The sequence below is a fragment of the Coregonus lavaretus genome (assembly GCF_964263955.1).
Source record: "Coregonus lavaretus genome assembly, chromosome: 1".
Lineage (NCBI taxonomy): Eukaryota > Metazoa > Chordata > Actinopteri > Salmoniformes > Salmonidae > Coregonus > Coregonus lavaretus.
In genome coordinates, this window is record NC_139988.1 from 79269538 (window position 1) to 79283040 (window position 13503).

The following is a 13503-nucleotide window of genomic DNA, read 5'->3' on the forward strand; positions in this document are numbered from 1 at the left end:
AAATGTTGTGCACAAATCTGTTTACATCCCTGTTAGTGAGCATTTCTCTTTTTCCAAGATAATCCATCCACCTGTGTCGTGGAAATTCTAATCAATAATGAGGAGAGACAAGGTCAATCACCAATCAGGATATTACTTTATTCAAAACGTATTAACAAGGTAGTAAGTGAGGCTGGTCGACCCAACACTCTTGAGTGTTGAGCCGAGAGCTCTGACATACAGACAATACAAATATATTTTGTAGCGAAGATACACCCTCTCAGTCTACATGACAAACAGCAGATGTGTGGAATGAGTCAAAAGGTGAGACTTGATATATGAGAAAGGAGTATCCCCCAGCCAGAGAGCATTTGCTGTGAAGACTGTTGTTATTGTATGGAACCCAGAGTTTGTCCCTGAAGACAAGGTTCCTCTCATCATTATCCATACCCGAGCCATCTCTCCCTGGTACCTTACATTAGACAAACACCAACTCATTCTATGGAATGCAGGCTGTAGGTTTTATCACCAAACCATTCTTAAATCAACTGCCAGGCCCAGCTTCAGAGTCTCCTCTAATAAACAGTATTACATATAATCTTGTAATTTCTCCACCACACCTAACCGGTGTGGCATATCAAGAAGCTGATTAAACAGCATGATCATTACACAGGTGCACCTTGTGCTGGAGACAATAAAAGGCCACTCTAAAATGGGCAGTTTTATCACACAACACAATGTCTCAAGTTTTGAGGGAGCGTGCAATTGGCATGCTGACTGCAGGAATGTCCACCAGAGCTGTTGCCAGAGAATTTAATGTTAATTTCTCTACCAAAAGCCGCCTCCAATGTTGTTTTAGAGAATTTGGCAGTACGTCCATCCGGCCTCACAACCGCAGACCACGTGTAACCACGCCAACCCAGGACCTCCACATCCGGCTTCTTCACCTGCGGGATCGTCTGAGACCAACCACCCAGACAGCTGATGAAACTGAAGAGTATTTCTCTCTTTTGTGAGGAAAAACTCATTCTGACGGGCTGAGACTTGCTTCCCAATGGGTGGGCCAGTCTCCCAATGGGTGGGCCAGTCTCCCAGGCCCACCCATGGCTGCGCCCCTGCCCAGTCATCTGAAATCCATAGATTAGGGCCTAATTTATTTATTTCAATTGACTCATTTCCTTATATGAACTGTAACTCAGTAAAATCGTAAAAATTGTTGCATGATTGCATTTATATTTTTGTTCAGTATATAACCTAATCCTGAGTCCAGAGTCTTCTGCAAGCCATGGTGGCTTTGCTGAGTGACTTTACCTGTATGTCTTAAGTATGGGAAGTTCTCATATATTTTGCAGGAGACAGGAGAGCTTGGCTCCGAGACAGAAACACTCTTAAAAGGATGAGTCAGTGGTGTTGCCTGGATGCAGATAGGTTGCCCTCTTAGTCCCCAACCTCTTAAGAAGATTCCCTACTTCTCTTCCTGTTCTTCCTCTTTATTTTCAGAGAGGCTGGGGTAGATGGGGCAGAAGATTTATAAGTCTGAGAAGAGACAGTTACTGGGGAAGAGTAATGAATGTTCTAGTAGGAGAGGAGAGGCAGTGGTGTCTGAGTCTCCCCCTGGGGAGATAGCTTGACTAAGACTGGTCACTCAGTATTGGATTGATGTGACGTCAACAGTTGACTGATTTGCTTTCGCGGCATTTTCGTCTACCAGAATCACAGGGATTTTACAATGGAAATATATTTTTTAAGCGTTTCTTATTATTAACCACATATAAAGGTGTCCCAATACACATTCTATGCAACGTCTGTGTGTGTCAATGGCGGTCGGTGCTGTTTAAGATTAGAGAGGACGTTTATTTATTTTACGAGCATGTCCTTATTTCTCTTATAGCATATTGAATGACTGTCTTTCATATTCCATTCCCCAGCTCAATGTAACATCGATAGGTTTAGGCTACTACATGATACTCAAATTTTCTCTATACCCATCATGAGGTTGCTACAACCTACGAATTAAGGTTTATAACGGTGCACATGTCAAGATACAAATTGGAGTAATCAAGGTGACAGACAGTGACACATTCAATACTGCCTTGCACCCTCTTGCCTGCATCTAGCTGATCTAGGGTGTAATTATTAGTCCAAACAGTTGAAAATGAGAGTTTCTATTGGACAAATTCAAGTACGTTTATCCCCATTTCGTTCCGTTTGCTTCCGTTTAAGAAACATTTTTCAACAGAATCGGCAGAATTTTCAGTTTACTTTAATTATCAGCCACATATAAACAGTATCACCACTTTGCTTGTTGTCTAATTCCTTCTCACATCTATGCGCTAGCCTCTTCTCACCTTTTCCCTTCGCTTGTGGACTTCAGTGCACAACACAACAGCTGTCTGTGACCAGGTGAAGAAACCTTTCCAAGCCAAACCTTCATACCATAACCGCTACACACAGCCTACATCGTTTTCACCATATTAACTAATGTCATAGTCAGCATAGAAGAACTAACACATTAGTAAACCCGCTACAATCATGCAGTACAGTGTACAATAAATTAATAAAACCGAAAGCTTACCTTGACTTGGAAGAGTTCCAGTGTTGGATAGCCTTAGCCAGCTAGCTAACATAAATAGCATTCATCTCTGTTTGAGCCGGGTGTTTGAGTAGGCAAAATTAGCTAGCTGTATTTTCTAGCTAAGTAAATTAAAGTGAAAAAAAATACAACCAAATATAGCTAGCTCGCTCTCTCTTTCTGCTGCTTCTCTTTAATTTTTGAATAAATTAATATGTTCAAAACGGTTCCACTATTGTCTTTCTCTCTCTTTGAGTCAACTACTCACCACATGTTATGCACTGCAGTGCTAGCTAGCTGTAGCTTATGCTTTAAGTACTAGATTCATTCTCTTCCTTTGATTGGGTGGACAACATGTCAGTTCATGCTGCAAGAGCTCTGATAGGTTGGAGGACGTCCTCCGGAAGTTGTCATAATTACAATGGAAGTCTATGGAAGGGGGTGAGAACCATGAGCCTCCTAGGTTTTGTATGGAAGTCAATGTATCCAGAGGAGGATGGAAAATAGCTGTCCTCCGGCTACACCATGGTGCTACCCCAGAGAGTGATGTTGAGGCTACTGTATACTTTCATTGCAGTGTGTTTTAATCAGTTATTTGGTGACATGAATATATTTAGTATCGTTTTCTCTAAAACGTTTTCTCTATGTCTCACAATTTTTCTGAGTAGGATGGTCCTCCCCTTTCTCCTCTGAGGAGCCTCCACTGGTGTGTGTATACTGTGTGTGTTTGTAAGCTTAACCCTGCTTGCCCTTCAAGTGAGCAGATAGCAGCTGATAGCAGCCCTGTGGCTGTGCTTACCATGCTATCCTCTGAGACACAGACAGACGGACGGACGGAGAGATAGAGAGGTGGTGAAAGCACCAGAGACCGGCCTGGGCAAGAGCCATTAATCAGAGCTGTTGTCCTATTGGCTGGCCCTGGCATGGGCGGCCATGACAGATGGAGAGGTTTGCAGTGTTGCCATGGTAACCCTGCACCGCTGCAGCCCTCATCGCTAGGCTACAGTGCTGTATGTATAATGCAGACGCAGAAGTCTGACGTGGGTAGTTTGAGGTGATTTGTTTTTGTTTGTTAGGCGTTGTTGCGTAAGTAATGAGTGTCGAGGTTGCGCTGATTCATTTCTGTAGACTTAGCACCACTGGTTGAGTGGATGTTTTGGCTCTGGCCATTTCCACGAATCACCAAGGGTATTATCATGAATTATGTTTGACAAACGGGGCGAGCGGCCGTCGTTAACGGTGCCAGCGAGAAATGGTTTCAGGATGAGAGGTGGATTATGTAGGCAAGCATTTCTCTCTCGCTCTCTTCCCATGTGCTGTAGTTCACTGTAGCACTAGTTATAGTTCTTAAACACACACATTAAAACACACAGTTTTTGCAGACACTCAAAGCCTGACTCCCTCACAAATGTTTTTTTCCTCTCAACAAATCTTTGATTTGCCTCATTGATCCTCTCAAAGAGGGAATAGTGCAAGATGGCCGTTCAGCCAGAAACCCCTTAACTAGATGTGACAAACGCTAAAAGACAATCTGCTGGTGAGCCAAACCTACAGTACAGGCACAGGGATCATTCCTGGGGTATAGGCTAGCCTAGCGTGGGCTCACTATTGTCAATCTACATGACCAGTCTACCATGCTCTATAGCAGGGCTCTCCATCCCTGTTCCTGGAGAGCTACGCTCCTGCAGGTTTTCGCTCCACCCCAGTTGTAACTAACCTTATTCAGCTGGTCAACCAGCTAATTATTAGAATCAGGTGCGCTAGATTAAGGTTGAAGCAAAAACCGACAGGATGGTAGCTCTCCTATAGTCTATATCTATTCCCATTGGCATCCAGTTCGCTTTAGGTCATGTCCATATTGTGACGAAGCATATCCACAACAGTGAAGGATGCACATTCAGTTGCAGTGAACCATATCAGTGTTTTTGGTGTAAAAAGGCCTTTAGCCTTTTGAACGAGAACAAATAAAATACCATAATCTCTCTGTGTTGATATGGATGTAACAGCTGTAAGCTGTGCATGTACAACACATTCTTAACAAGTCTTTCAGGGAAACTTAAATCAGTTCTACCTAATTTCTACTAGCATGTTAAATGTGCAACCAGAGGAAAACAAACTCTAGACCACCTTTACTCCACACACAGAGATGCGTACAAAGCTCTCATTCGCCCTCCATTTGGTAAATCTGACCATAATTCTATCCTCCTGATTCCTGCTTATAAGCAAAAACTAAAGCAGGAAGCACCAGTGACTCGGTTAATAAGGAAGTGGTCAGATGACGCAGATGCTAAGCTACAGGACTGTTTTGCGAGCACAGACTGGAATATGTTCTGGGATTCTTCCGATGGCATTGAGTACACCACATCAGTCACTGGCTTCATCAATAAGTGCATCGATGACGTAGTCCCCACAGTGACCGTATGTACATACCCCAACCAGAAGCCATGGATTACAGGCAACATCCGCACTGAGCTAAAGGGTAGAGCTGCCGCTTTCAAGAGATCCCGCTATGCCCTCCGACAAACCATCAAACAGGCAAAGAGTCAGTACAGGACTAAGATTGAATCGTACTACACCGGCTCTGACACTCGTCAGATGTGGCAGGGCTTGCAAACTATTACTGACTACAAAGGGAAGCACAGCTGCGAGCTGCCCAGTGACACGAGCCTACCAGACGAGCTAAATCACTTCTATGCTCGCTTCGAGGCAAGCAACACTGAATCATGCATGAGAGCATCAGCTGTTCCAGATGACTGTGATCACGCTCTCTGTAGCCGATGTGAGTAAGACTTTTAAGCAGGTCAACATTCAGATGGATTACCAGGACGTGTACACCGAGCATGCGCTGACCAACTGGCAAGTGTCTTCACTGACATTTTCAACATGTCCCTGACTGAGTCTGTAATACCAACATGTTTCAAGCAGACCACCATAGTCCCTGTGCCCAGGAACACTAAGATAACCTGCCTAAATGACTACCGACCCGTAGCACTCACGTCTGTAGCCATGAAGTGCTTTGAAAGGCTGGTCATGGCTCACATCAACACCATTATCCCAGAAACCCTAGACCCACTCCAATTTGCATGCCGCCACAACAGATCCACAGATGATGCCATCTCTATTGCACTCCACACTGCCCTTTCCCACCTGGACAAGAGGAACACCTACGTGCAAATGCTATTCATTGACTACAGCTCAGCGTTCATCCCCATAGTGCCCTCAAAGCTCATCACTAAGCTAAGGACCCTGGGACTAAACACCACCCTCTGCAACTGGAACCTGGACTTCCTGACGGGCCGCCCCCAGGTGGTAAGGGTAGGTAATAACACATCTGCCACGCTAATCCTCAACACGGGGGCCCCTCAGGGGTGCGTGCTCAGTCCCCTCCTGTACTCCCTGTTCACCCATGACAGCATGGCCAGGCACGACTCCAACACCATCATTAAGTTTGCCGACGACACAACAGTGGTAGGCCTGATCACTGACAACGATGAGACAGCCTATAGGGAGGAGGTCAGAGACCTGGCCTTGTGGTGCCAGGATAACAACCTCTCCCTCAACGTGACCAAGACAAAGGAGATGATTGTGGACTACAGGAAAAAAAAGAGGACTGAGCACGCCCCCATTCTCATCGACAGGGCTGTAATGGAACAGGTTGAGAGCTTCAAGTTCCTTGGTGTCCACATCCCCAACAAACTATTATGGTCCAAACACACCAAGACAGTCGTGAAGAAGGCAAGACAAAGCCTACTCCCCCTCAGGAGACTGAAAAGATTTGGCATGGGTCCTCAGTTCCTCAAAAAGTTATACAGCTGCATCATCGAGAGCATCCTGACTGGTTGCATCACTGCCTGGTATGGCAACTGCTCGGCCTCCGACCGCAAGGCACTACAGAGGGTAGTGCATACGGCCCAGTACATCACTGGGGCCAAGCTTCATGCCATCCAGGACCTCAATACCAGGCGTTGTCAGAGAAAGGCCCTAAAGATTGTCAAAGACCAGCCACCCTAGTCATAGACTGTTCTCTCTGCTACCACATGGCAAGCGGTACCGGGGCGCCAAGTCTAGGTCCAAAAGCTTAACAGCTTCTACCCCCTAGCCATAAAACTCCTGAACAGCTAATCATGGCTACCCTGACTATTTGCATTGCCCATCCCACCCCACCCCATCCCCTCTTTTACGCTGCTGCTACTTTGTTTATTATCTATGCATAGTCACTTTAACTCTACCCACATGTACATATTACCTCAATTACTTCGACTAACCGGTGCCCCCGCTCATTGACTCTGTACCGGTACCCCCTGTATATAGCCTCCCTACTGTTATTTTATTTTACTGCTGCTCTTTAATTATTTGTTATTTGTTATTTTTTACGTATCTGTTTTTTACTTTTCTTAACTGCATTGTTGGTTAAGGGCTTGTAAGTAAGCATTTCACTGTAAGGTGAATACCTGTTGTATTTGGCGCATGTTGCAAAAAATTTTTTATTTGATCTTTCTCTCTCTATATATATATCTCTCTCTCTCTCTCTCTCTGCAGTGAGAAGAGGAAGCTGCAAGTGAATATCGCCAGTCCCATCCAGTGCAGTATGAACGGCAGGAAGTGCACCATCATTGTGGAGCCCAAAATCAACCAATCACAGCCAGACTTCACTAAGAGCCGCTCCGGTTACATCCTGGCAGTTCCTGGAAACTAAAAGGGCCTCTCGGGGGCCACTTGGTCTGTGACAATGACAAGTGTCAAATGAAGACTACATGAATCATATATCTGTTTGTATAGAGCTGATTTGTGAACTAGATAGTATGACATGATGCATGGGAGGGTTGAACTCTCAGAATGACAGCCATGCCAAATTTGTACCTTTTTGAATCTGTATTTATTTTACACAACTCAATGTTTTTCAATAGGACATGTAAGATGTTTAATACATGCAAAAAAAATGTGTTGTTTTGTTAGACAGACTCGCAAACATGCACAACAATAATTCACCAAAGAGTCGATTTTTTTCCCCTCACTTTTCAATATCAAGTTCACATGTTTGACTGAACTGTCTTGTTGGGGCATTAGTAATTTTATGTCACGCTAGCTTTGGTTTATCATGATTAGAATCAGATTTCCGGCATTTTGTTTGAGTAGAATATAATGTAGGAAATGTATATTCTCGCGGCTATATTTTCATTATTTATTTTGATCTAAAATGGAGATTTGATGGAACATTTTTAACACAACCCTTTGTTTTACACTAGAGACTCACAGCCAGTCCTACATACACACATCGGAACAAGAATGGGAGGCAATGTTGTCCCATGTATTTCAATGACGGAACCGTGTCAGAGGCACAGATAAGAAGTGTTTAGTTAGTTAGTCACAGGGTGTTGAGTGAGATGTGTTGAGCATATCCTGAACCCGAACGTCACGACATGCTCTGAGAGGAGCATTAAAATCTCTCTTAATTTAAAACCTGTAATCTGTTCTCTATGCATACTGTATACTGTATGTACGTTCATAGTGCTCTACATGCTTTTATTATTATGCAAATTGTATACTGGATGTACATTCATAGTGCTCTACATGCTTATATTATTATACAAAATGTGCTTATGAGTGGACTTTAACCGCCAGATTGTGTTTATTTCATGGCAATAGTTATAGATATTGATTTATTGATGGATCATAAAGTACTTCCTCCATTATATCAACATTTGAACACGTTTATGCTATATGACCATAGACGACACAGCCAGATATTGTATGTTCTCCATAGACAAGAGAAATTAAGTCAACTCGGTACCTGAGCAGTAAATCAGTAGTATTGTTTTTCCTGTGTGACTGAGTAGGCCTACCCACTGGGCACTCACTGGTTAAATCAACGTTGTTTCCACATCATTTCAATGAAATTACGTTGAGCCAACTCAGAATAGACGTTGAATTGGAATAGACGTTGTATTGCCGTCTTTGCCCAGTGAGTATTGACTGAGTGACAGTGGAGGGATATTATGAACACCGCCATTTCCCAGGATACTTGGCCTACTTCCACTAGTTCTAGTTCCAGTGTCAAAGTACTGCTGTAGATATCGCTCTGTCACTTGGCATTCTTTTCAGAGTTAAAAAAGTTATCTCCAATCACTTTCAGAATTGCTGCCAAGCGCTAACTACTTTCAATATCGTAATTAGTTTTTTAGCGTCCCTCTCAACTGAAGAAATCTTCCTTTACCTTGCAGCTATGGCGTATGATGACCTTGTTCTGTTGCTTAATAAGGCACTTTAGACCAGAATATGTCCCTGTATTGGGGGAAAGTTGTAGGCTATGTATTGTGTTGTGGGTATTATCAGTGACGTCACAGTAGTATCTCTAATGGCAGGTGTTTAATATGTGGCTAGTCCTCAGGGCTGCCTGTAAGACTTGGTTATTATGAGAAGGCCAACCATAGCTATCCCCCCATATCCTCCAGTTATACAATACGTTTCCCTACAGGGCGTCTCTATTCCGTTACTCATCATTACAATGCTCTGATTGTCTGTGACTGTGTGTCACATCCCACTGAAATAGGTTTCTCTCTCTCCCGTCTCCCAACATGCCTGTCTTGTAGGGAAGGATACTTTTGTCTGAGAACAAAAGCCCAGCCTGGCTGCCTCCTCTCCTCCCCTCTATCCTCTCTCCTCTCTCTGTATCGCGCTCTCTCTCTCTCCCCTCGCTCCATCACATCTTGGCGCTATGCGCCCGGGTGGGTAGACTGTGCCACTGCAGAGCTGAGGAGGAGTTTATTTTGAACTCCTCGATTCATTGTTTCTTTCTTAGCCGGATATCACTAAAGTGCCTTCAGAAAGGGATCCCAGTCTATGATATTTCATTGAGTTTCTTCTGTTGGTAACCCTTTTGATTACAATTACAATTGTAAAATGTGTCCCCTATTCCCAGCTTTTCATGGTTAAAATTGTTAAAATTGTACTGCAAAGATATCAGAAAATTGAGAATTGGGGAAGATTGATAACATTGTTGTAACCTAGGGGGGCGGTAACTTTCAGGGTTTCTGTAATGAGTATATATCTATATTCAATACACCAAATATATAGATGAATATATAGATACATTTGCTGATCAAACTATGTGCCTAATTTTATACTTTCCGTATTTATGTAATATATCAATTTTGATAATGAATGAAAGAAAAAGTGTTTGGACCAAATCTGAAGGGAACTTCACTGTTTTATGTTATATGCAGTGATAGTTATTTGATTAATAATTGTATTAATAAATGTAAATGCTCAAGTGGAATGACTTGTTTCAATACAGCATTTGATATTGCTCACCTAGTCTTGTGTGTGTGTGTGCAAATTTGTGAACGGGGAGATGTGATGACACCCCTTTATCCCTCTTCAACCAGGAAAATACGTGGTTCATCAAGGTCTGCTGGTATGTAGGCTAGTCTGTGATGTTTTCTCCTTCTCCCAGCTGTTGTGTTGTCTGTGTGATTTTGGGGGAGCCAAACCTACCAGCTGTTTCCCTAGATGACGTCGCTACAGCCAAATCCTCTGCAGTCAGTCAGGTCAGGTCAACGGCATCACCACTTCCCACTCCCTGTCCTGTCAATGACGCATCACCAGCCTTCTGATGGAGGATCATTAAATGAAATCCAATCAAATCCAATTTTATTTGTCACATGCGCCAAATACAACAGGTCTAGACCTTACAGTGAAATGCTTACTTACAAGCCCTTAACCAACAATGCAGAGTAAAAATATTTGTTAAATAAACTAAAGTAAAAAAAGTAACACGATAAAATAACAATAACGAGGCTATACACAGGGGGTACCGAGTCAATGTGCAGGGGTATGGGTTAGTCGAGGTAATTGAGGCCATATGTACATGTAGTTAGGGGTAAAGTGACTATGCACAGATAATAAGCAGCAGCGTAAAAAAAAAGGGGATCAACACAAAAAGTCCGGGTAGCCATTTGATTAACTGTTCAGCAGTCTTATGGCTTGGGGGTAGAAGCTGTTAAGGAGTCTTTTGGACCTATTGGCGCTCCAGTACCGTTTGCCGTGCGGTAGCAGAGAGAACAGTCTATGACTTGGGTGGCTGGAGTCTTTAATAATGTTTAGGGCCTTCCTCTGACACCGCCTGGTACAGAGGTCCTGGATGGCAGGAAGCTTGGCCTCAGTGATGTACTGGGCCGTACATACTACCCTCTGTAGCGCCTTGCGGTCGGATGCCGAGCAGTTGCCATATCAGGCGGTGATGCAACCAGTCAGGATGCTCTCGGTGGTGCAGCTGTATAACTTTTTGAGGATCTGAGGACCCATGCCAAATCTTTTCAGTCTCCTGAGAGGGAATAGGTGTTGTCGTGCCCGCTTCATGACTGTCTTGGTGTGTTTGGACCATGATAGTTTGTTGGTGATGTGGACACCAAGGAACTTAAAGCTCTCGACCCGCTCCACTACAGCCCTGTCGATGTGAATGGGGCTGTGCTCGGCCCTCCTTTTCCTGTAGTCCACGATCAGCTCCTTTGTCTTGCTCACGTTGAGGGAGAGGTTGTTGTCCTGGAACCACACTGCCAGGTCTCTCACCTCCTCCCTATAGGCTGTCTCATCGTTGTTGGTGATCAGGCCTACCACTGTTGTGTCGTCGGCAAACTTAATGATGGTGTTGGAGTCATGCTTGGCCACGCAGTCGTGCGTAAACAGGGAGTACAGGAGGGGACTAAGCACGCACCCCTGAGGGTCCTCCGTGTTAAGCATCAGCGTGGCAGATGTGTTGTTGCCTACCCTTACCACTTGGGTGCGGCCCGTCAGGAAGTCCAGAATCCAGTTGCAGAGGGAGGTGTTTAGTACCAGGGTCCTTAGCTTAGTGATGAGCTTTGAGGCCACTATGGTGTTGAACGCTGAGCTGTAGTCAATGAACAGCATTCTCACGTAGGTGTTACTTTTGTCCAGGTGGGAAAGGGCAGTGTGGAGTGTAATAGAGATTGCGTCATCTGTGGATTAGTTGGGGCGGTATGCGAATTGGAGTGGGTGTAGGGTTTCTGGGATGATGGTGTTGATGTGAGCCATGACCAGCCTTTCAAAGCACTTCATGGCTAAAGACGTGAGTGCTACGGGTCGGTAGTCATTTAGGCAGGTTACCTTGGCGTTCTTGGGCACAGGGACTATGGTGGTCTGCTTGAAACATGTAGGTATTACAGACTCGGTCAGGGAGAGGTTGAAGGCTCTGAGTACACGTCCTGGTAATCCATCTGGCACTGAGGCTTTGTGAATGTAGACCTGTTTAAAGGTCTTACTTACATTGGCTATGGAGAGTGTGATCACACAGTTGTCCGGAACAGCTGGTGTGCTCATGCATGCTTCAGTGTTGCTTGCCTCGAAGCGTGCATAGAAGTAATTTAGCTTGTCTGGTAGGATTGTGTCACTGGGCAGCTCGCGGCTGGGCTTCCCTTTGTAATCCGTAATAGTTTGCAAGCCCTGCCATATCCGACGAGCATCAGAGCCAGTATAATAGGACTCAATCTTAGTCCTGTATTGACTCTTTGCCTGTTTGATGGTTTGTCGGAGGGCATAGTGGGATTTCTTATAAGCGTCCGGATTAGTGTCCCTCTCCTTGAAACCGGCAGCTCTAGCTTTTAGCTCAGTGCGGATGTTGCCTGTAATCCATGGCTTCTGGTTGGGATATGTACAGTACGTACAGTCACTGTGGGGGAAGATGTCATTGATGAAGCCGGTGACTGATGTGGTATACCCTTCAATGCCATCAGATGAATTCCGGAACGTATTCCAGTCTGTGCTAGCAAAACAGACATGTAGCTTAGCATCTGCGTCATCTGACCACTTCCATATTGAGCGAGTCACTGGTACTTCCTGCTTTTGTTTTTGCTTGTAAGTAGGAATCAGGAGGATAGAATTATGGTCAGATTTGCCAAATGGAGGGTGAGGGAGAGCTTTGTACGCATCTCTGTGTGTGGAGTAAAGGTGGTCTAGAGTCATTTGTCCCTCTGGTTGCACATGTGACATGCTGCTAGAAATTAGGTCAAACTAATAGTCGGCAGGTGTGTTATCTTTCAAACTCTTTGATTATATTGTCTTTGATTTACCCCATGGCCAATTGAAGTTAAATGGAGGCAGATTGAATGGTCATAGACTGTATGATGCGATGATTCGACCAGACTATATTATTTATGTCTCATAATCTTATGTAACTAGCTGGATTCTCTTCTGGATGTGAGATCTATGCCATTTTTAATCTTCAAATGATTATTTAATGGATTTCATTCCACAGATTACAGTTCATATCCCCTGCCACTCTTAAATTATACACTATATGGACTATAGACTTCTGTATTGTGGGGCCTAGTAAACAAACAGTGTCAAGTATGCGATTATATCACTGAAGGGTTCAGCTGCAGATGAAGACACCACTCATTTGTGCGTCATGAACAATCAGTGCATTTTATTTTCCATCACAGTACAAAAATAAATTAAAGTAAGCAGAAACAAACTAAAAAAGGTTCAATTAGAGCAACAGCGTTTTTGTCTTTTTCAAAAGAACAAATTTGAACAGCTTTAATTAACATCCCACCCACCCACCAATCACAGCCCAACCCCAGTAGCCTATCAGTGTAGAGTATCCTCTTTTCCACTTCCTCTATGTCATAAGAAAACAGAATTCACACATTCTTCTGTACAAATAAACTCTCACACACTTGCGCTCACATGCATAATTGAAATGCCCCCTTTTTATGTTCTTTAACTCTTTTTTTGTTCTACAAAGTACGCAACAAGATACAGAAAAAAGAAGTTGACTTAAATTTTCAAACATATAACTTTTTTTCTCTCTTTTTTTGTAAGGTTTTTCCAAGTATTTTTCAAACAACTACTCAAGTGATGCTAGTGAAAAAAATGGCACATTTCAGTGAGTTGGGCCGAGTGAACAGCGAGAGGGTCAAGATTCCCCTGCTTTT

General features: G+C 43.8%; 1 protein-coding gene across 1 annotated transcript in view; it reads left to right on the forward strand.

Annotated features, from left to right (window-relative positions):
• Positions 1-9861, forward strand: part of myo1d (myosin 1D) — a 98724-nt gene extending 88863 nt beyond the window's left edge. Inside the window, exon 22 of the mRNA XM_084154089.1 lies at positions 7091-9861. Coding sequence (XP_084010215.1) covers positions 7091-7247 — 157 coding nt within the window. The 3' untranslated portion in view covers positions 7248-9861. The remainder of the gene's footprint in view (positions 1-7090) is intronic.
• The last annotated feature ends 3642 nt before the right edge of the window (positions 9862-13503 follow it).